Genomic DNA, 25,250 nt, shown 5'->3' with positions numbered 1-25,250 from the left:
AAGAATCCCTGACTGCATTGAAGGCTGTTAACTACTTTTCCACCCTAGATCTCACTAGTGGCTATTGGCAAGTCTCTGTCGCAGAAGAGGATCGGGAGAAAACTGCATTTGCCACCCCAATGGGACTGTGTGAATTTAACAGCATGCCATTTGGACTCTGCAACGCGCCTGGAACATTTTAAAAGGTTGATGGAATGTTGTTTGGGACACTGCAACTTCGAGACAGTGCTGCTCTACCTGGATGACATGATCATATACTCGAAGACCTATAAGGAACATTTAGAACATCTAGCTGAGGTATTTGAAGCATTGTCCAAGTATGGAATGAAGTTGAAACCATAAAACTTCCACCTATTCAAACCCAGGGTCCAATAAGATATTATTGTCCAAGATGGACATGTTGTCAGTGCAGAAGGAGTGGCACCAGACCCAGAAAAGAGTACACTTATCAAGAACTGGCCAAGACCAACCACCGTCAAAGAAGTCCATCAGTTCCTGGGCCTGGTAGGATACTACAGGAGATTCATCAAGGGTTACACAAAGATGGCAGCGCCTTTACAAGAGCTCCTGGTAGGCCAGGCCAAGAAGGGCAAAACTTCTGGTCCTCCATTTCAATGGGGTGAAGGGGAAGAAAACTGCTTCAGACAGATGAAGTTGGCCCTGACTGGTGACGAGATTATGGCGTATCCTGACTACAATCTACCCTTTGTGCCGTATACCGATGCCAGTAACGTGGAACTAGGAGCTGTGGTATCCCAAGTGTAAGATGTTAAAGAAAGAGTGATTGCCTACGCCAGCAGGAAGCTCCGTCCTACAGAGAGGAACCCTGAAAATTACAGCTCCTTCAAGTTGGGAGTTCCTAGCATTGGTCTGGGCTGTCAGAGCGGTTCAAGCACTATCTGGCAGCCACGAAGTTCACCATCTACACGGATAACAACCCTCTGACCCACCTGGATACAGCAAAATTGGGTGCACTGGAGCAACATTGGGTGGCTCGACTAGCAAACTATGATTTTACCATCAAGTATTGGGCTGGTCGCAAAAATGCCAATTAAGATGCATTGTCCAAGATGCCTCACTTACCAGAGGAGGGAGAAGATATGGACGAGCTAAAAGAGATTGAATTGCCAGCTTTCCACCGCCCTAGCGCCTCTCAATACCAGCAATCCTGTAACAAGCATCAAGAGGCGGCATTAAACCCATTACCTCATCACGAATGGAAGGAAACCCAGGATGGTGACCCTGCACTGAAATTGATCAAAAAACTGATCATACAACCAGGTTCATGCTCCTGATGCCCCACTTGAAACTCAGCAACTGTGGAAAGGAAGAAGCAGGCTGTGCATCCACCGAGGTAAACTATGCAGAAGTGTTACCAACCCTAATACTCAAGAAAGAGTGTGCCAAGTGGTAATCCCCAAAAGCCACATCCAGATAGTGCTGGAAGCCTACCATGATCGAGTGGGATATTTTGGCTGGAAAAAATTGGAAGCATTGCTGCTAGACAGGTTCTACTGGATTGGGATGAGACCCTCCATAGAAAATTGGTGCAGGAACTGTGGACCCTGTGCTTTGAGAAGGAAGGATCGTGACAGTCAAAAAGCACCACTGCAGCCCATTGTTACCAAACAGTCATTGGAGCTTGTGGCACTGGATCATGTAAAACAAAAACCCAGAACAGGCTACACCTACGCACTCACAATGGTGGACCATTACTCCAGGTTCTTAGTGGTCGTTCCAGTAAAAGACTTAACAGCAGAGACTGCAGCAAAACCCTTTCAAGCTCATTTTTGCAGACCTCATGGATTCCAGGACAGGTATTGACAGATCAAGGACCTGCATTCGAAGAAGAGATATTCCAGGAATTCTGCAACTTATATCGGTGCAAGAAGATTCGTACCACTCCATACCATGCATAAACCAAGGCATGTGTGAAAGAATGAACCAGATTGTTATTGACTTGCTGAAGACTCTACCACTAGAGGAAAAAAAATATGTGGCCAGAGAAGCTACCTGACTTAAGGCCGCTTTATACGCTACGATATCGGTACCGATATCGCTAGCGTGCGACCCGCCCCCATCGTTTGTGTGACACGGCCATATCGCTGCCCGTCGCGCACAAAATCGAGCACCCCTGTCACACGTACTTACCTAGCGGCGTTGCTGTGACCGGTGTACCGCCTCCTTTCTAAAGGGGCGGTTCGTTCGGCGTCACAGCGACGTCACTAAGCGGCCGCCCAATCAAAGCGGAGGGGCGGAGATGAGCGGGACGAACATCCCGCTCACCTTCTTCCTTCCTCATTGCTGGTGGGACGCAGGTAACGTGAGGTTCCTCGTTCCTGCGGTGTCACGCGTAGCGATGTGTGCTGCCGCAGGAACGACGAACTACATCGCCCAAGTATCAGCAACGATATTTGGGAAGAGGGGGGCATGTCACCGATGAGCGATTTTGAACATTTTTGCGACGATTCAAAATCGCTCATAGGAGTTACACACACAACGAGATCGCTAAAGCGGCCGGATGTGCGTCACAAATTCCGTGACCCCAACGAGATCGCTGTAGCAAAATCGTAGCGTGTAAAGCCACCTTTAGTGGATATCTACAATAACATCCCAGTAAGTTCAACAAACTGTACGCCAGCTTACCTCATGCTAAAACAAAAATACCGAATGCACAGCTCAGATGGTATGATAATTAAGACAAGGGTGCTGCAGCCTGCATGAAACAACATAAGTGAAAAAGGAGAGGAAAAGCTCATGCATAATGGGCGCGCAACCCAATTGTGTAAATAACCAATGACTGTCCATATACTTATATAAATAACAGTTTTTATTTAGTCCAAAAATACACACAACACACAAATATCATAAAACCAATTAAAATGTGCAGGAATAGCACAGGTGCAAACACGTTCCCCCTATGACCAGATGGAACAGGTATGACCACACGTAAAGTCATACAAGGTACCATACATAATCATCAACAGTAATGGTTAGCTATACCTCCTATTTATATCAATGGGGTTAGCATAACCCTCAGGGTTTATAACATGAAAAAAATGGTGATAAGGACATACGTGGCAAGGCCCACGCGTATCGCTGCGGACAGCTTCATGATGCAGCGATACGCGTGGGGCCTGCCACGTTCCCTCTGGTGTTGCCATGACCTCTGTTCCATGCTCCACAACTGGGTATTATATTATTATGGCCTAATAGATACCTCCATCTCTATTATCCCTCCTGATTAGGTGACGATACTGACATATATGACCCCTGCTGTGTATTTACTAGATCTCATTGTTAGATTCTGGTGGGCTTTATGCCCCATATGAGTTCCGGTACAAGAATTGATATTTCATGGTTGGCCATCAATCAATAATTTATTGGTGTTACTGTACAGGTTCCATTACCAGGGATATATCACTTTTGCACACTTATGTGCCCGTGGTCTGATATTGTACAGCACATGATTATCGGGGTATATGCGTTGTATGTCCTTATCACCATTTTTTCATGTTATAAACCCTGTGGGTTATGCTAACCCCATTGATATAAATAGGAGGTATAGATAACCATTACTGTTGATGATTATGTATGGTACCTTGTATGACTTTACGTGTGGTAATACCTGTTCCATCTGGTCATAGGGGGAACGTGTTTGCACCTGTGCTATTCCTGCACATTTTAATTGGTTTTATGATATTTGTGTGTTGTGTGTATTTTTGGACTAAATAAAAGCTTACCTCATGTGCGCAGATCTGGAAGATTACCAGCTGATCTTGAAATGGAAGTTATCATGCCAGAGCTTGATCCATCAGAAACTGACTGGAATACCAATCGCCAAGCGCAGTACAAAAGAATACAAGAATGCGTTCAGAGGAGCTTGAAGCAGAGTCAAGAAAGACAAGAAAAGGACTATAACAAGAATGCAAAAGCTGATCCACTAACCCCTGGAGAAATAGTTCTGAAAAGGAAGAGAAGAGCACACAAACTTGATGATCAGTGGGAAGCAAACTCTACACTGTGCTACATTATAATACAAACATCAAGAAAGCTTGTTCAATTGCCCAAGATCAAGGGAAAACTACATATACATTATCAAGAGATTATTTGAAGAAATGTCCAGAACAATTAAAACCTTAAGAAGTGATTTCCAGTATACCTGAAGTACCAGAACAGAAAGAAAAGGTAATTCTCCAAGTATTGTGTGTCTTTCCTGAAAACTGGCCTTAATACAACGGAGCCATAATTGTACCAATGATTATATTCCCACAACCAGTGGAAGAAGTCATTCAAGAAGAAGTAATCCCAGCTCCAGAAGAACTACCTGCTGTAGTAACACCAGAGGAGCCTACAAATAGCACATCTGTCAATCACACTGGAAGATTGAGAAGTGTCAAACAGTTAGTTCACTTAGAGACACTAGAGTGACACAGACACCAGATACTAGTGCACCATAAAGACAAGTTGACACCCCAGGATTACGTAGGTCTACCCATAGCAACCTAGGTCAACCTCTGCTCAGGTACAGAAAATTAGGTGTTTAAAACAAGATGTACATAAAGTTAAATATGAAATGTAAATAATGTTGATTTAGCTGATTTAAGATGTTTTGATAAAAATGGATAATAGAAGATAAAACTTTAAAATGTTGCATTCTACCAGTTTGATTTGATAAAAATGGACCCAGGCTGCAGGACTGGCGGCAGCCAAAAACGTTTCCTGTAAATAGTTGCACCAGTTGTGCACTACCAGAGTACACCCGACCAATGGACCCTAACCAGCACCGCCACCATGGAGAGGCAGACGGGAGGAAAGGTTTGCGGCGGAGTAGGCCGAGACCTAGTCATCAGAGAAATGCAGTGACTAAACTCCTGCAAGGGTTTTGGGAACCATAACCTTTGGGTGGTGGTTAAAAGGGAAGGGGTACTCCAGTTAAAGCAACGTTAAATCTTGAACCTCCCCTGCGTGGGAAGACCTGTTATGTTGTTATTATGCAAAAATTAGAAAATGTATCCAGTTTCACTTGCAGCCCGAGGATGTGCTGGAATTAACCAAGGGGGGAATGTAGTGCCCCTGAAGCCATCAGGGAGCTACAAGATACTGCATCTCCAACGGGATGCAGGGCCTACCCCCTAGGGACCTAGAAGTCCACTGTCGGTAACACACAAACACTGCAGGTAATCCCAGTTTTCCCCAACATTCCCCCATAGCATGGTACAAGGCTAGGGTGGGACCAATGGATGGCCGCCTAGAGGTGGAGCCAATCCAGTCCACTAGTTGACCAGGTGGGAGGGGCGGACGGTGGACAGTCAGAGTGAGAGAGAGAGGCAGAGGAGACGGTGGAAGGGAGCAGACGCACTGACCAGGAGTGAACAGTAACCTGAGGGCCCAGTCGCTTAATTGCCTGTGTAGTATGGTGGAGTACTCCTGGAACTACACACCTGCACAGTGAGGGAACCAGCAAGGACCTCACTGACTTTGACGTCCGGGACACAGTAGCAAAGGGAGAACTGGGGACAGGACCAAAGACTCCAACCCTACAGGGTTCACGCGACCATCATACAGACTGCAGTGGAAGATCACCAGCTGCTCTACGCCACGGGGACCCACCAACCAGAGATAGGTGCAGGAGAAGAGGCCACCAGATTACTAAACTGGCACTAAGTGGACCTGAAGTTGAAACCAGCTGGCCTCGGGTGACCAGTTACCAACAGAAAGTGTGTAAAGAACCAGTTGCACTAAACCCTTTGTGTAGACTACCTTCTTCCGACACCCGTCACATCACTTACCTACTCTCTGGGGCCCGGCCCTGCTTGCGGAGGGCCTAACATCCAGGCTGCAATTAACACCAGCCCAGGTAGTGGACATTGTGAGGCAGCGGCTCCATCTACATAGCCGCAACACCGCAAGTGGCGTCATGAGTGAACATTATTCAAATCTTCTGTAAATATTCCCCTTTTCAAAAAGCACCCAGGGCACGGGACCGGACAACGGCCACCAAAGTGATATTCCCCAGACATACACTGCCCGGAATCAAGTAGCCCATAACCCTGGGCGACACATCAACATCTTCTAATTTCAGGGGATAGGGTGGATCCTACCTGTAAGACCTGACAGATATCACTCCAACAGAAGGGTGTCAATGCCCAAAAGAATGAGGACAGTTTTGGGTAGAGGAGCATGTGCTGGTCTAGCAACAGAATGGTGACCATTTCCTATGGCCGGACTACAACCCTGATAAAGCAGCCACAGCCGGTGACTAAGAAGAATCTTTGACTTCTCTGCATTTAGTGGTCACTACTCACCTGGGCGGTTATCTGTAGGAATCTCCTCTTTACTCCGCTCATCACCCCTCACATATGTCTCTGTAGTATTAATATGGGGCAGATCTTCCCCCTGAAACAATATGTCTCTGTAGTATTAATATGGGGCAGATCTTCCCCCTGAAACAAATATTGTAAAAGTCACAGACAGATGGAGAAGTCACAGCTATGATCAGCTCTAATCCTGCCATCTCCACCGCTCTCATTACACAAGTATAACACATATAATACTGGAGGATAAAACAAGACTGAGCACAAGACCTTCACAGCCGTCTACACATCATAGGGAGATTTCATGGCACCTTCTCTCCATCTACCTGATGATCCTGAGGAACATCGGGATCTTCTTGTTTACAGTCCTGTGGGAGAAGAGGACGGGGACATCTCTCTGGTGTTGTCCTCTTACTGGATAGAACTGGAGGAGACACATACAGGGACTGAATTCATTCCTTACATACAGATAATTATAGGCCGTGTGTATTTAGTCCTGTCTATTACCTGGTGATGTGAGGAGCTGGGGAACCTCCATCATGACGTCCTTGTACAAATCTTTGTGTCCTTCTAAATACTCCCACTCCTCCATGGAGAAATAGACGGTGACGTCCTGACACCTTATAGGAACCTGACACATACAATGATACCGTCACCCCCCGATCCCTTCATAGCGTTACTGTATAATGTCCCAGCATTCCCAGCAGTGTCACCTCTCCAGTCAGCAGCTCAGTCATCTTGTAGGTGAGTTCTAGGATCTTCTGGTCATTGATGTCCTCATGTATCGGGGGGTGAGGTGGAGGCCCCGTGATTGGGCTCAGGGGTCTTCCCCATCCCTCAGACACAGGGGCCTGACAGCGCTCACTAGAGGTCTTCTTCACTACTGTGTAATCCTGGTTATGGAGAGACACAGTAATAAATCTCACTCCAGACATTTCCAGAGTCCTCACCTCTCCAGTTCTGTCCATCTGTTATTCCCATAGATAAGAATGATGTAATGTGACGTCATCAGAATCTCTCACCTCTCCAGTAAGCCGGAAGAGGATCTCTAGGGTGAGGTGTAATATCCTCTCCGCCATCTTGTCCCTGTCCATATTCATCCTTCACGGGGCAATCAGGAGAATTCTCTTATGTAGAATAAATCCACTGAGAGGATCCGATATTATAAAGGACCTGAATGGGAAGGAGATGAGCTGATATGTAACATTAATCGAGATAATAATGAAGGGACGATATCATTTGGGCAGTAAAAAAAAATTTCAACATGAAATGAAGTTGCACCTAAAATGGTATTAATGAAAACATCAGTTCATCAAGCAAAAAACAAGTCCTCACTCAACTCTGATGTCGGAAAATGGAGACACAAGCCGATTTTTTAATGTTTTTTATTTTTTTACAAAAGTCTGATTTTTATTCACTACTAGAGATGAGTGAACCGGTTCGGTTTTCGGTACAAACTCAGACTTTTGCAAGATAGCAAAGTTCAGGTTTGGAGTTTGGGGGTTTACGTATGGAAACCGCTCTCATGTGATCAGGTGTATTGTGCACCAAGAAATAAAACTGAAAAAACCCGCCCTCCCCTGTTAGTGATCTGTTTATGGCTGCATGTGGGCGGAGACCCGAACTGCCAATCAGTGACTTCAAATAACGTCCAGGTCAAGTCCAAGTCCAGAACCGATCTTTAGAAATGTTCAGCTGGACCAGCAGAAGCCGAACGTCCATGGGTCCGCTCATCTCTAGTCACCACTTAGATAATAAATGTCTGATATTGCCGTAATCACACTGACCTGGAGAATCACGCTGACCGCTCACTTCCAGCACATCGGGAACGGAGTAAAAACAATGATGGAATTACTTTTTTCCTCAACATTTCACCGCACTTGGAATTTTTACTTAATTTCCAGTAAGTTTTATGGTAAAATTAAAACCCATGAGTCATTTAAAAAAAAAAAAAAAAAAACAACTATCCTTTATACGGCAATGTGGGTGGAAAAATAAGAGTAGCACAGCTACACACAATCATGTAGCAACGGAGAGGAAATCCGTCCATCTCTACATAAGGCACAGACGGTTTATTACTGCCTCTGCCTTCTCTGTCACTGTATACACAGCTCTGCGGTGCAATGCAGCGGGAACAGTGAGTGACCTGACAGCGACACAGATCTCTGTGTGAGAGCCCATCCACCATCAGTACTTGCCATCTGTAATTGTTTAGGGCCTAGTGAGTGCAATTATTTTTTTGGGGGGGATATTTGTTTTCTTTTGGTGGTGTCTGCTTTCTTTGATAAAAGTCCTGCTGTATTCTTTACCTTTTTAGATGTTTGGACAATTCATTATGGAACCACAACCAAGGTGTATTTTTGGAGTACGGCTTATATTTTAAGTATACTCAAGAAAACCCCCAAAAATCCTACTAGGGCTTATTTTCCGGGTACATCTTATTTTCGAGGAAAAGGTAGAAAGAACTGATGGTGCCTCCTCCCCCATATACAGAGGATATGGTCACCGCTGAGAAGTTATATCAGCCCCAATTACAAGGTAAGGAATATGAAAATAAATACTGAAATGACCCCCCTCCCACCTCTTCCAAATGTGTGAAATATAGGAAAATACCACTGTCAGTCCAAATCTCTGTTATTGGACCCGACCAGGTAAAAAACAGCCATATATACAAAATAACAATTGTTACTAAATAGCTAAGAAATATGTAAATGTGATCCTAGACATATATTGAGACGGCGTCCAGCTTTCAGTCATAGGGGTGGCACCGATGTGGTTTTAGTCACTGCTCAGTATACCGCGCTCTCGGCACTGACTGACAGCAGGTTCCAATGCTCAGCGGCTGTCAGTCAGTGTGGGGGGAAGGGTATATATGTGGTAATAACAGACATTTCCCTTATATTCAAACTAGTATCACTCGACATCAGACACAATGCTGAAGTTGGTTTCCTATTCATCCAGTTTCTTATTCGAGGCTGAAGTTGGTTTATCTTTTTTTTTCAGTTTTTTATTTTTTTGTCTTTTTTTTTTTTACAGGTTTAACAAACATAAAAAAATTCTAATAAAATACAATACAGCGAGGAGCCCTGATGTGAATACACTTAAAAGCAGCAAAAAAAAAAGTATAAAACTGGCACAAAATGGGCATCAAAGTGACATCAAAGCTCTTTTTTCACAAGGGTAACAGGAAAAATGCAGCATACAATTTATAGTGCAGTTTTTCCTGAGTACACAGATACCTCAAATGTGATGGAAATCAAATGTTTGGGTGCACGGCAGGGCTCGGAAGGGAAGGAGCGCCATTTGACTGTAAAATTGTCTGGATTCATTAGCGAATGCCATGTTGCGTTTGGAGCTCCTGAGCTGCCTAAACAGTGGAGCTCCATCAAAAGTGATCACATTTTGGAAACTGGACCCCTCAAGGATTTTCTCCAGGGGTATAGTGAGCATTTTGAACCCACAGATACTTTATAGAATTTAATAAACTTAGGTCATCATATTGAAAAGTTTCTTTTTTTTTTTCCCACAAAAATGTTGCTTTAGCACCAAATCTCTCACTTTTTCAAGCGGCAACACCAAAATGTGGACGCCACAGTTTGTTATCCAATTTCTTATGAGCGCAGGGATACCCCACATGTGGCTAAAAACCTGTTTGGACAAACGGGAGGGCTCATAACAGAAGGAGCACCATGTGAATTTTGGAAAAATTGAAAAAAAATTACAGGAACCATGCATTTTCAGGACTTCTAAGGTGCCTATACAGCAGAAACCCCCACAAGTGACCCCATTTTGAAAATTAGACCCTCAAGGATTTCATTCGGGGGTATAGTGAGCATTTTGAAACCACAGGTGCTTCACAAAAATGTTGCTGTAATGCCAAATTTCTCACTTTTAGGCTATGTGCCCACGACCCGGCGACACTGTGTCTAGGACGCAATGTCAGCTTTCGTGCAGAGATGCGAGTATTGTCCACTGGAGAACGCAGCTGCCCGGACCCACGATCCAGGTTCAGGCTGCTGAGGACTTTAGCTCTATTTTCCCTTTGGGCGAAACTCTCGTCTCCACAGCATAAATTGTCATGCTGAGGCTCAGGAAGCCGCGCTGCAGGTCAGTTTATGCTGAGGAAAAAAACAAGCACAGTGGGCAGGAGATTTCCAAAAATCCTTCCATTGCGCTTGTACTGCACAGCGCAGCATTTTGGACGCAGCGAAAAGACTGTGTCCAAAACGCTGCAAACACTGATCGTGGACACAGCCTAAAAAGCTAGGATGGATGGATGGACAAACACATATCTAATGTCCCACCCCCCAGCATAATCTAAGCTGGCACCCTTTAGTGACTTTCATGTGGCAGTGAAGGGTGTTTACCTTATATTTAGCCAAAAAATAAATAATTGAAAAAACCTATGTGGGTTCCCCCCATTTTTGATAGGCAGCTAGGGTAAAGCAGATGGCTGAAGCCTGCAGATCACAGTTGGCAGCTTCACCTTGACTGGTAATCCAAAACAGAGGGCACCCCACGCTGTTTTTTTTTTTTTTTAAATTATTGATAAATAATTGAAAAAAAACAAACAAAAACATGGGTTCCCCCCAAATTGGATCACCAGCCAAGGTGAAGATGACAGTTGGCATCTGGTATTCTCAGGATGGGAAGGGCCATGGTTATTTGGCCCTTCCCAGCCTAAAAATAGCAGCCGTCCCAGCAGTGGCGCATCCATTAGATGTAACGATCCTGGCACTTCACTCTGGCTCATCCCGTTGCCCTGGTGTGGTGGCAAACGGGGTAATAAATGGAGTTGATACCAGCTGTGTAATATCACCTGGCATCAAGCCCTGGGGTTAGAACCGCTCTGCGCATGCGGCCGATAGTTTTCTGAGGAGGAGTAGGGATCGCGAGGACGGAGCAGCAGCTGGTATCAGGAGACCGGGGGAGGACCGGGGAGTGACAGATGATGACTTAGCTGGACCTGGGGAGGACGTTTCGGTCACATCAGACATGTCACATGTGACAGAAACCAGAGGAGGAGGATGAATGCAGCATGCGGCCACCATCTTAGATGATCAGTATGGGGAGGGAGAATGGGGGGCATTTTGGCCAGACGGGGGACCGGGGGAGGGGATTTATCTCCATCTGACATGTCTGATCAGGCAGTGCTGGCTCCTCCCCTTTCTAATATGAAAATGTGCCTGATCAAGAACCGGAGTAAACTGGTCTGGAACTGGACATGAAGGGGTTAATGATAATGATGACCCCAAAATAACAGAGACCCTGCACCTACCTCCACCTGCAGAGCCGCACACTAGATATATGGCTGCTCTGTGCTTACAGGACCTGTGATGATGTCACATGGAGGGGAGGAGTCAGGGGTCACATGATCAGCTCCTCAGTGTATGCAGGACTCTGCTGTGCTGGTTGTCATGGTGCTGGATGAGGGGAAGTTTATGTGTGGGGTCAGGAGGGGTTTACAGTGTGGATGTAGCAGAACCGTGTGTGTACAAGGTGTACGGAGCAGAGCCGTGTGTGTAGGAGGTGTACGGAGCGGAGCCGTGTGTGTACGAGGTATACAGAGCAGAGCCGTGTGTGTACGAGGTGTACGGAGCAGAGCCGTGTGTGTACGAGGTGTACGGAGCAGAGCCGTGTGTGTACGAGGTGTACGGAGCGGAGCCGTGTGTGTACGAGGTGTACGGAGCGGAGCCGTGTGTGTACGAGGTGTACGGAGCAGAGTCGTGTGTGTACGAGGTGTACGGAGCGGAGCCGCGTGTGTGCGAGGTGTACGGAGCGGAGCCGTGTGTGTACGAGGTGTACGGAGCGGAGCCATGTGTGTACGAGGTGTACGGAGCGGAGCCGTGTGTACGAAGTGTATGGAGCAGAGTCGTGTGTGTACGAGGTGTATGGAGCAGAGTCGTGTGTGTACGAGTTGTACGGAGCAGAATCGTGTGTGTACGAGGTGTACGGAGCAGGGTCGTGTGTGTACGAGGTGTACGGAGCAGAGCCGTGTGTGTACGAGGTGTACGGAGAGGAACCGTGTGTATATGATGTGTACGGAGCAGAGCCGTGTGTATATGATGTGTACGGAGCGGAGCTGTGTGTATATGATGTGTACTGAGCGGAGCCGTGTGTGTACGATGTGATCCCATTTTTATTTGCATATATAAGCGTTGTCAGGGGCTCATAAAGTGCGGCACTGGAAGCTGTAATCAGACATTAGCAGAGGTGAGGGAAGATCGGTGACGAGGAGCAGAAGAAGCCGCAGCAGGAGACGTCCTGGAGACCACAGACAGTCGCTGTGCACATAATAACAGTCTTACTACAAGGCACAGGTTTATGTCTTGATCGGCTTTATATAGGCCTAGGAAGCTCCACACATGGAGCACGCTGGGATACCTGCAAAGCCCAATGTGGAGCACAGGAAAGTTCAGCAGACCGGGGTGTAGGGAGAAGAGCCCAGACCCAGGACAGAGGGGTGACAGGACCCCCTCAAAGGGACTCTCCCAAAAGAGTTCATAACTGCGCCATTGGGAGCCATGGTCTTGGATTCTGTGAAGGACTCACAACATGAAGTTGTTATGAAAATATTAATCTCATATTGTTAAAAATATACTCTTAAATATATTTTTCTTCAATTACGTGATAAGACGCATGAAAAATAGACTACAAAATGTGTAAAAAATAAATGTAGTTTATATATATAAAAATGATTGCTAAATTATAAAGTTGTAGTTCAGTTACAGAAAAGGGAAAAAAAAATATACTGCATTAGCTTACGTAAAAGAGTTCAATGAGTCCATACTGATCAATAGAAAATCTTCATCCATCTCTCCTTGGATCCTGAATGGTAAAGCAGGGGTGATATACTGTAGGCTTTTCAGCATGTGTTCATCTTGCAGCCTGGAAGGATACTGGGACAGCTGACGACGTGCAGGAGCAGGAGTAGCCCCCTCCATCGTGTCATGTTATATGACAACTGTTCAAACCATATAGGGAAATTACTGCTGGACGCATGTCACATGATGTAATCTCTAGAAGCTTCCAGATGGAAGGATATATATATATATATACCATGTCAGCACTTATGTATATTCAATATGGATATCTTAATATTTATTCCTTATAAGAACTTTATCAATAAACTATGCCCTCCAAAATAAACAGAACTGTGAACATATATGTCCTACTATAAAATGTTTGATAACTAGATGTATTAATTTTAATGTTTTAACAATTCCCCCTTGAGGTGGGTGAATTATTATTATTATTATTATTATTAATGAAACCCCGAAAATGAATTAATACATCATTAAAATAACAGATCTTTTTCCCTTATTTGGCGATAATGGATTAATATCAATAATAATAATGAATAATAATCAATTTGCATTATTCATGTTGTAAGTTCAATAATATAATAATGTGGATTAATGTTATCGTAGGCCGTGACTGATAATCATATAAAATATATAATTATACCTTCCTAAACCTAAAAAGATGCAAAACAAATCCGGTCACCATATGATGTCCTCTGGAATGATTTCTTCTTATCTCCGATGTAATCCGGCATATACATAGTCTCTTAAAAATAAATCCTTTGATAAAAGATGAATGGTTACCAATTTAATACTATATTGCATTTATCATCGTTAGATCAAGTCCATAAACTTTATTCTTTATTACAAAGTCCATAGCCAATGTTGATAAACCACAGTTCATAAGTGTAGAAGAATAGCATAAGTCTTTGATGTCTGTGCAGTGTAATTTACATTTGTCACCTTTATCCTCCACGCTGCCTGTTGTCAAATCCTGGAACAGATGTTAAGACGTTCTTGGTCAGCATGACATGGGTTAACTTTAACACGTTATTGCTCTCCTTAGTAACTGTAGTGAGGTCTTAAGGCACAGACCATGTGTCAGGGTTGTCCATCCTGGAACCATAAGATCACTGTGTTTCTGAGGTCCCGCAGTGGTAAGTGTATTGTATGTAACACAGCCTTATTTGAGACGTTACCTTTTAGTTTCAGCCTTTTAAACCTTTTTGTAGAATCCCTTTTAACTTTAGAAAAATTAATAAAAGTCTTTTTATCTTCTGTAATCTTGATTGAAGACTTCATTCCCTAATCTAAATACCAAATATGGCAATGATACTATCACTAATAAATGTCACAGCGTATCATAACTCTAAAACTATAATACCATGTCATTATTATTATCGTAGAAGTATTAATATAATTGATACTTAGAATGATTTAATAATACTGCATAACGGTATAGACGATAGTATTCTCATGTAATAACCTTTTTTTTCATTGGTGTAATTACCTTTCCAAACCCATAGGTGGCAATGTGTTGAATGTAACCAAAATGTAATATAAAATAATATATTATGTACCTATAACATGTACCATGTTATAAATATAAAAGGCAACAATGTGGCTTATTTAGTTAGATCATTTGTAAAATTATAAACCAAAGCAAATAACCTTTTAGAAAAGACTGGATGATTCCATCAAAACACAATATTATTCATTATAAATTATTATTGATTAAGAAATATAATATATATTATTTGTAAATATAGGAAGGTAAACCTAGATGTACCTCGATCTTCCATCTTTATTACTCTAATTTAATTTATTTGATTTGTCTATTATTTATTAAATAACCTACTGTATAAGAAAATGTGTAACTATAAGTAATATTTCATCCTTATTGTGTTAACATACTAATATAAGAATAATGTATTACTAGGAAGTAAACAATTGTATATATTGATGAAGGAAGTGTTCTTTTCTTCCAAAAATTGGAACTTTCCCTTTTAATATGATTTATATTTAATAAAGTAATATTCTTATATTAGATATTACTTAACTAAATATTGAAGTGTTTCCTCAATTGAGATATTAAAATTAGAAGGAAAAATAAAAAATTGTAGAATTTAAATTTTGATAAAAAATTTGAATATTGAATAAAAATAATCAATATAAAAAATAGGAATAGAAGGAAAAATGAAAATCGGAATAAAAATTGGAATAAAAAAATAAGGCCTTCTATGTATATGACACTTATGTCCTTAATAACACATAATCTTAATATTACCAATACCTTGTATGATTTCCATACCTGTCATATTAGTAACCTATAAAAATAATTAAGTCATGTAACTTTGCAGATAATACTCTTCTCTTAGTATATAAATGCATTATGATATACTTCAAATATATATATATTTTTTATTCCCAATTCTTCCTTTGTACCTGATTAATATTAATTATTAAAATATTATATAGACACATATATTAATCAAATATAAAAATGTAATTAAAACCCAACCTTTTCCTTTTAATATCATGAAATATGATGTTATAAAAATTAATATGTCAAGATTAAATTAAAATTTATGTTGTATATCTTCAAAACCATATTATAAATATTACTTCCATATTTGAAAAGAAAAATGATTAAATGATTACCAATCTGTGTATCAGTAAAAGAAGTAAGTAACACAAACCTGTATAAAAATCAAAATGTTAAAACCTTATTCTAGAATGTAATTCTTCAGAATAAACCTTTAATAAGGATCCTAACATCTCTATACTAAAGAAATATGTCTATGAATAAGCTATATTCTGTATAAATTCCTTCATTATTTATACTTATGTACTATAACTTATTTACTCTAAATAATATACATACATATAACCTTGAAGTAAAAAAAAAATGTTTCCCCTTCTTTTCTTTGGAAGCTTCAAAGACCTCTTAAACAAGTAATTGACGTTGGCAGCTGCTCAGACAGTCAATCATTCATAGACACATCTATGCACACAAGACTGTCATGGTTCTTTAACATATACATCCACATAGAAACATTGACAGACACATATCCCTGTTTTTTCAAATTTTCCTATGCGCATTTCAAACAATAATATGATACCAATTTGAAGTACTTCTTGAAAAATACGAATTCCAATGTATTACATACTCATGAGTAACAGGTAGCATTAATAGTCACATATTGTATGTTTGATCATAAGACAGACAGACACTTATTATTAGCTCAGTAATTCAAGTGTCACATGCTCTGGTTACGTGCAAGGAACACCATTCCAATACAGCAAGCAGGGTTAAATACTCCACTCCAAAACTCAGATCACACTTCTAATAGCTCTAAGGAAGATATATTCAAATTACTGAAAGAAATGTTAAAATTAATGGTCCTCTGGCAATTGGTACCTGAGAAAATAATTATTATTAACCATGCTTTCGCGATTAGCCTTACACAATAAGATATATGTTACCTGATTGAGGATAAGAATAAATTTATAAATAAAAAGTTAATACTTCATCAATCTGCTTTACTGAGAAATTCTGAGGGAAATAAAAGAATAAAATTATCATATTTATGATAAAAAAGTGAAACACAGAATAAGTTACTTTCTCTTATTATTACATTTTAAATATTATTATTCATATACAGAGATCAAATTATTATTTATAAAATTAAACTATCTTTTAACCCCTTCAGCAACCAGCCTGTTTTCACCTTAAAGACCCGGCCATTTTTTGCAATTTTGACCAGTGTCACTTTGACAGGTTATAACTCTGGAACACTTCAACGGATCCTGGCGATTCTGACATTGTTTTTTCGTGACATATTGTACTTCATGTCAGTGGTAAATTTAGGCCGATATGTTTTGCATTTATTTGTGAAAATTTTGGAAATTTGGCGAAAATTTTGAAAATTTCGCAATTTTCAAAATTTGAAATTTTATGCCCATAAATCTGAGAGATATGTCACACAAAATAGTTACTAAATAACATTTCCCACTTGTCTGCTTTACACCAGCGCAATTTTTGAAAAAAAAAAAATTCCGTTAGGAAGTTAGAAGGGTTCAAAGTTCATCAGCAATTTCTCATTTTTCCAACAAAATTTACAAAAAAAATTTTTTTAGGTACCACATCACATTTGGAGTGATTTGAGAAACCTAGGCGACAGAAAATACCAAAAAGTGACCCCATTCTAAAATCTGCACCCCTCACTCTGCTCAAAACCACATCCAAGAAGTTTATTAACCCTTTAGGAGCTTCACAGCAACCAAAGCAATGTAGAAGAAAAAATGAAAATTTTACTTTTTTAACACAAAAATGTTACTTTAGCCATAAAAATTAGTATTTTCACAAGGGTATCAGGAAAAAATGTATCCTAAAATGTATCGTGCATTTTCTCCTGAGCATGCAGATACCCCATATGTGGTGGAAATCAAATGTTTGGGCACACGGCAGGACTCGGAAGGAAAGGAACGCCATTTGAATTTTTGAGTGCAAAATTAGCTGCACTCATTAGCGGACGCCATGTCGGGTTTGAAGACTCCCTGAGGTGCCTAAACAATGGAGCTCCCCCATAAGTGACCCCATTTTGGAAACTAGAGCCCTCAAATATTTTTTCTAGATGTTTGATGTGCACTTTGAACCCCTGGGGGCTTCACAGAAGTTTATAACCGTGAGCCGTGAAAAGAAAAAAAATTTTTTTACCACAAAACTGTTGCTTCAACCAGGTAGCTTTTTTTTTTATCACAAGGGTATCAGGAAAAAATGCACCATAAAATGTATTGTGCATTTTCTTCTGAGTACGCAGATACCTCATATGTGGTGGAAATCAAATGCTTGGGCACACAGCAGGACTCGGAAGGCAAGGAGCGCCATTTCACAGCAAAATTGGTTGGAATTATTAGCGGACGCCATGTTGAGTTTGGAGACCCCCCTGAGGTGCCTAAACAATGGAGCTTCCCCACAATTGACCCCATTTTGGAAACTAGAGCCCTCATGGAATTTAACTAGCTGTTTAGTGAGCACTTTGAACCCCTGGAGGCTTCACAAACGTTTGTAATGTTCAGCCGTGAAAATATTTTATTCTCTTTTTTACCACAAAATTGTTTTTTCAAACAGGTAGCTTTTTTTCACAAGGGTATCAGGAAAAAATGCACCATAAAATGTATTGTGCAATTTCTCCTGAGTACACAGGTACCTAATATGTGGTGGAAATCAATTGTTTGGGCGTACGGCGGGGCTCAGAAGAGAAGGAGCGCCATTTCACAGTAAAATTGATTGGAATTATTAGCAGACGCCATGTTGCATTTGGAGACTCCCTGAGGTGCCTAAACAATGGAGCTCCCCCACATGTGATCCCATTTTGGAAACTAGACCCCCCCATACAAAAAAATTAGTTTGGCGAAATAAAAAATATAGACATCAGTAAAAAAAAAAAATGAATAAAAAAAAAAATATGAGCGCCTGCCACTAAGACCAGTGCCAAACGTGAGAGCAATGCACGAGTCTCGCATCGCATCATCCACTCCAGTCTGGAAGCGAGCAACTGCGCTGGATAATGCGATGCGAGAGGGCGGGGCGGCAGATGAGAAAGGGCACAGCGGATGGAAGATGGGAAAGGGCGCAGCGGATGGAGGAGCGGCATATGATGGGAAAGGGCGCAGCGGATGGATGATGGGAAATGGCACAGCAGATAGAGGAGCGGCAGAGGATGGGAAAGGGCGAAGCGGATGGATGATGGGAAATGGCGCAGCGGATGGAGGAGTGGCGGAGGATGGGGGGGAGGGAGGTGAGATGGGGATACCTACTTTACAGGATGGATCTAGGCAGCAGGATCACAGCAGACAGAAGAGGCAGCAGATGAAGGAGGCAACAGATTGAGGAGTGTGAGAGGGGGCAGTAGATGAAGAGGATGGGAGAGAGCAGGCAGCAGATCGGGGAGGGGGGCAGAGTCTGATGGGAGAGAGAGATGGCACATGGAGGAGGGGGGGGCCCTTTGGGGGAGGGGGGCCCCCAGAACATGGAGGGAAGAGGGTGGCGGGTGGCTTGCAGCACATGTGGGGGGAGGGTTGCTTGCAGCACATGTGGGGGGAGGGTGGCTTGCAGCACATGTGGGGGGAGGGTGGCTTGCATCACATGGAGGGGGAGGAGGTGTAGTAGCGATGGAGAAGGGGCAGCCAATGAAGGAGGCAGCGGCGGCCGATCGGGAACAGTGGGGGCCGATTCGGGGGCAGCAGCGGCTGAAAAAGGTGGGTGCGACGGCGGCGGGGACAGTGGCGAGCGTGTTGGCGGGGACAGTGACGAGCATGGCGGCGGGAACAGTGGCGAGCGTGGCGGCGGGGACAGTGGCGAGCGTGGCGGCGGGGACAGCGGCGGATCGGGAGCAGCGGCGGGGCGATCGGAGACAGCGGCGGGGCTGGTGGTGGCGATCGGAGCCGCGGCGGGGCTGGCGGTGGCGGGCGGGGCAATCAGAGACAGCGGCGGGGCTGGCGGTGGCGATCAGAGACAGCGGCGGGGCTGGCAGGGCGATCGGGGACAGGGGCGGGCGATCGGGGACAGGGGCGGGGGTGTGAAGATGTAATTTACCCTCTCACTGTATATGCTGTGATACTATGTCATGATATGTATATTTCCCTGGTTGTATTAGTTGTAATTCATGTATTTTCTTGGGGGAGCTACTGGTCTCAATGTGTCTCTCTCATACAATTGTAGTCTTGGCATCTAATTTGATTATGTAAATAGCCTGTCCTCTTCTTTCCAGAGTTGTGTATCTAATCTGTAATTGCATTGGCCAGTGAAGGAATAGTCATTGTTCTTTACAGCAGGGGATCCCTTCATCTACTGTGGCTGGCAGACATATTGGAGCCCTGTGATGGACCAAACCATTGATGATAGGATGTGTGACCCCTACCCCCTGAACAAACATGGTGGGCTGGTCAAGCAGCACAGACAATGCATTTCCCTTTTTGTAACTTCAGAGTGAGCTGAAACTTGAAGAGAGCAGGAGTCCCAGCCTGGGTGGCTGTGGACACGGACGGAGCTAGGCCTGTGTGGCGGCCCGTGGGATTGTGTGGAACTCTTTGGACTACTGTAAGGACGATTGCTTTGTTATCCGGTCCGAGGATTGTCGGGAAGGGCCCCCGAATCTGTTTTACGTGGACTTATCGTGTGCTGTTCCAGTGTTCTTGTGAATAAACCTGTTGGATCGTCCCTCGGCCTCGTCCATCCTTTGCTCTCTTGTACACCCCCGTCACAAACTGGTTGGCAGCGCTGGGATCAGAGCAGAAGGAATGGAGGACAATGGCTCAACATCAGGAACCAGCACTGCAGAGTACAAGACCTGGACTTTGGGGAGCCTGCAATCAAAGGCCCGTGAAGTAGGAGTTCGTTTCAAAGGACTCTCCAAGGAGCAGCTGATTGAGGCGCTAGAAGGAGTCTGCTCGCAAAATGACGTGGAGGAAGGATCCTCACAGCAAACGGAAGAAAGACGGCAGCCGGAGGTGAATACCCAAAAAAGTCAATGGGTTGTGTGGTACAAGGAGGAGATGGCACTGCTTGGAGATGAGGCCACCATAGAAGATAAGAGGGAGGCCATGCGTGGAGCTAAAGAGAAGGAGCGCAGGATGGAGGAGATGGCACTGCTGGATAAGGAGCTCGCTGTGGAAGCCGCGAGAGGTTCCAGACAGACTGTAACCCCAGCACCCATCATGAGGGAACTTCCCAGGGTGTCCCGCAAAGACTTTAAGCCGTTTAATGAGGCTGCAGGCGACATTGAGGGCTTCTTCCAGGACTTTGAGCATCAGTGTCGATTAATGGAAGTCCCGGACAGGGAGCGTGTCCGGCATCTGGTTGGGCTCCTAGAGGGGGGAGCTGCTGAAGCCTATAGAGCTATGGACCCTCGGTGGAACTGTGAGTATGCGGATAGTAAACAGACTATTCTAGAACATTATGCTGTGACCCCAGACACTTACAGGACTAAGTTCCGTACATTAGCCTGTGATGGGGAAGTGTCTTTCAAGATGTTTGCCCACAGACTGAAACAAGTATGCCATCGCTGGCTGGAGGGAGAGGAGGCCTTATCTTGGGAGACCTTCCTCCAGGTCATCCTAAAAGAACAATTCTTTGCCCAGTGCCCCGCTGAGATCCGGGAATGGGTGCGTGAGAGAAAACCAGCGACAGTGGAGGAAGCTGCTGCTCTAGCTGATGAGGTGCTCACCATCAAGCCTCAGTGGAGGGTTCTGTTGGAGGATGGAGAGACGCCTAACAGCTCCACAACACCGGATGCCCCCAGTTATTCTGTCCCCATTGTTCCCCGTTCCTCTAAGCCACCACCTGTTGATACCCGTGTTAATGTGCCTCCAGTTGCTTCTACTGCACTTTCTGGAATACGCCGGGGTCCCGGGCATTTGCAGGCCTCATGCCCAGCCAGCCCATGGAGGAATCATCCTCAAACCCCTACAGCACCTTCAGGTGGGAGCCGGCCTCCAAGTTCCCCTACCCCTTACCCAAGAGGACGCCTTGGATGGAGGGAGACCCAGCGCAGATGCTATCAATGTGGACAGCCAGGGCATCGGCAAGTGTCCTGCCCAGCTGTTCAAATGAGGACTGATCCTGCACCCAATCGGATTGTTAATTATTTACAGCCCAGTGCCATGGAGGAAGATGTGGCACCGTTATGTGAGGACTGGCCTAGTGACTCAGCCCCCCATGTTGCACCACCAGGAGTTTACGGGGTGCGACCCGCAGTTATGACGACTTCTGCTCATCGAGGTAAGCACTTGCAGGAGGTTGTGCTGGATGGACAGAGACTTGTTGGATTTTGTGACTCGGGTGCTTTCCTCACACTGGCTGATCCCCGAGTGGTTCGGCCTGAGGCAATCCATAGAGGACCTGGGATTGTTATTGAACTGGCTGGTGGACAATGGAGGACTATTCCCACAGCCACTGTGGATCTGAACTTTGGTTTTGGGGTCAGGCGATGTGTGGTTGGGGTGATGGGTGGTCTGCCTGCAGCTGTTCTCCTGGGCAATGATGTGGGAGAGCTACGATGCCAATTCGTGGCTGCATGAAGCCACATGTAAGTAACGCTCTGCCTGTGTGTACTTAACCAGTGACCTGTAGAGGTCCCTAGTACGTACACAAGTTGGGAGGGGGAGGGATTGTGAAGATGTAATTTACCCTCTCACTGTATATGCTGTGATACTATGTCATGATATGTATATTTCCCTGGTTGTATTAGTTGTAATTCATGTATTTCCTTGGGGGAGCTACTGGTCTCAATGTGTCTCTCTCATACAATTGTAGTCTTGGCATCTAATGTGATTATGTAAATAGCCTGTCCTCTTCTTTCCAGAGTTGTGTATCTAATCTGTAATTGCATTGGCCAGTGAAGGAATAGTCATTGTTCTTTACAGCAGGGGATCCCTTCATCTACTGTGGCTGGCAGACATATTGGAGCCCTGTGATGGACCAAACCATTGATGATAGGATGTGTGACCCCTACCCCCTGAACAAACATGGTGGGCTGGTCAAGCAGCACAGACAATGCATTTCCCTTTTTGTAACTTCAGAGTGAGCTGAAACTTGAAGAGAGCAGGAGCCCCAGCCTGGGTGGCTGTGGACACGGACGGAGCTAGGCCTGTGTGGCGGCCCGTGGGATTGTGTGGAACTCTTTGGACTACTGTAAGGACGATTGCTTTGTTATCCGGTCCGAGGATTGTCGGGAAGGGCCCCCGAATCTGTTTTACGTGGACTTATCGTGTGCTGTTCCAGTGTTCTTGTGAATAAACCTGTTGGATCGTCCCTCGGCCTCGTCCATTCTTTGCTCTCTTGTACACCCCCGTCACAGGGGGGAGCAACTTACCGATGGGCACCCGCAGAGACCGCTCTCCTCGGCTTTCAGGGACGGATACAGGTCACAGACCCCAGATCCACGGTGATTGGAGAGATCGGTCACAAGACCGGTCTCTCCAATCAGAGCTGGGCGTGGGTGAAGCACCGATCACCCAGCTCCAGCCAATGGCCATTGCTACAGCAGCAGTGATCAGGGCTGGATTTCAATGTTCCAGCCATTTTCAATGGCTGGAACATTACAGTGACTGTAATTGGCTGAGCGGCGTTCGTCAGCCAATCACAGCCTCTGTAGGTTTGGGGAGGAGGCACCACCCCTCCTGAGGTCAGGCAGAGGTCCCCTCCTTCCCGAATCTACCGTTTAATTAAAGAAATTGGACTCCCCGGGGCTCCGGGACCGCGATTTCGCCATGACGTACTGGGTACGTCATGGGTCGTTTAGCACCATGTCACCGTGACGTACCCAGTACGTCAAGGGTCATTAAGGGGTTAACTAAATGAAAATACAACTTTGATTATTCTATCACTACTTTATTATATATATATATATATATATATATATATATATATATATATTATTTATATATATATATATATATGAATCTATAGAAGGTATGTATTACATGGATACATTGTATATGAATAATAATAAATATCGAACAATAAAATTAATTTACCCAGAAATCCCCTTTATTTAGCCGAAAACCAAACCTAAATTTTTCTTCAAAGATTCAATCTATTATATTCATTTTCAACCTGAAGGAATCTCTGAAATTATTTTGTAACTCAATTTTTTCCCTTAAATGAGAAAGAATGTCTCTCTCTGAAAGACCACCCAGCTGTCGCTGGCTGTCAAATTCTCTGGACGACATTTTTTCTTTCAATAGTGACCAGGGGAGAGAATCTGCACAAGACACCTGTTTCTGTCTTTCAAAGCTTTTACTCATGATTTGTCTGGGATCATCAATATCTGATCCTGTGACCAATCCCTTCACTAGAGACAAGGGAAACAAAGGTTTTCCCTGTGGAAAAAGATTTTTATATGGTAATAATTGTGATGGATTGTATGATTTGTAATTTATATGCAATTTCCTGCGAATTTCATACATTTTGTCACAGAAATATTTGGATCTGGGAGACACTGTTGGTTTTTCACAGAATCTCTCCCTTTTTCGTGTTGGTTTTTCAGAATTAATTAATTTCTGTTTTGATTGACTTTGGTGATTTCTAACAAAATCGATAAATGTCGTACATTCGAATAGGGACTTTTTCTTTAATGCCACATTACAGGCTGCATTGTCAAGGAAATTAAATTTCTTGATGAATAAATGTATCATTCCATTCAGTCTGACATTTGGAATGACCGCCCTATATAAACGTTCAAAAACGGACATAAATGAGAACGTACTTTCATTCTGTTCAATTTGTAATTCCTTCAACATCTCATAATCTGGATTCGCTTCATTCCTTTCACAAAAAATGAGATTTTTCAGCCTTATGATATCATTATCATTTGAACAATCAAATGTCTCATTGTCAGAAGACTTTTTTAATACCAGCTGTCTGAAAAAATGTTGGGGTATCCACATACGAAATAACTGATTCGTCTCACTATTGGTTAAATTTAACTTTTCAATACTACTTTCAAATATTTCTGAATTTCTACATACATTTATTTTGGAATTATATGCAGGAATTAATTTGCATAAGTCCAAAAGATTCTTTCTAAGTTTGATCCCTAACTTAGTCTGTTCTATTTTTAGAAACTGATCGTCGCCATTTTCTCTCTGCACGTGTCCTACTTTGACAACTTTTTGCATGTCTCCTACTCTGGCTCCTCCCCCTTCTGGCTTCTCTACGTCATTTCCTGCTTTTTCTCCAAAGTCTCGAAGACATGGCACATGTCTACGGCCATTGTCAAGATTCTGATTTGCAAAATTACAGTCTAAATCTGACTTTTCATTTGCAACATTACAGTCAGAATTCACAATATCACTGACTGACATTTCAGGTTCTAAGCAGTCTTTGGATTTCTCTATCACTGACTTTCCTGACATTTCAGGTTGTCTATTTCCACCATTTTTACATTTTTCTAAGATTAACTTTTGAAATTCATAAACTAAATGACAGACATTCCTGATTTTCTGTTTCTCTCTATTAAAAGACATTGCACATTCTACATGTGAATTCTCAAGTTCACACTCCCCATAAAGGCATACCCAGAGCTCCTCTACATTAGAAATATCTGAGTAAGTGAACTGAAGT

The 25,250-nt window shown here is 43.5% G+C and overlaps 1 protein-coding gene across 1 annotated transcript in view; it reads right to left on the bottom strand.

Annotated features, from left to right (window-relative positions):
• Positions 1-25,250, bottom strand: part of LOC142259295 (uncharacterized) — a 145,108-nt gene that overhangs the window by 10,452 nt on the left and 109,406 nt on the right. Inside the window, 1 exon segment of the mRNA XM_075331769.1 lies at positions 6,309-6,402. Coding sequence (XP_075187884.1) covers positions 6,309-6,402 — 94 coding nt within the window.

This window comes from Anomaloglossus baeobatrachus, assembly GCF_048569485.1.
Source record: "Anomaloglossus baeobatrachus isolate aAnoBae1 chromosome 5 unlocalized genomic scaffold, aAnoBae1.hap1 SUPER_5_unloc_6, whole genome shotgun sequence".
Taxonomy (NCBI): Eukaryota; Metazoa; Chordata; class Amphibia; order Anura; family Aromobatidae; genus Anomaloglossus; species Anomaloglossus baeobatrachus.
This window is presented reverse-complemented; position numbering and strand designations above follow the sequence as displayed.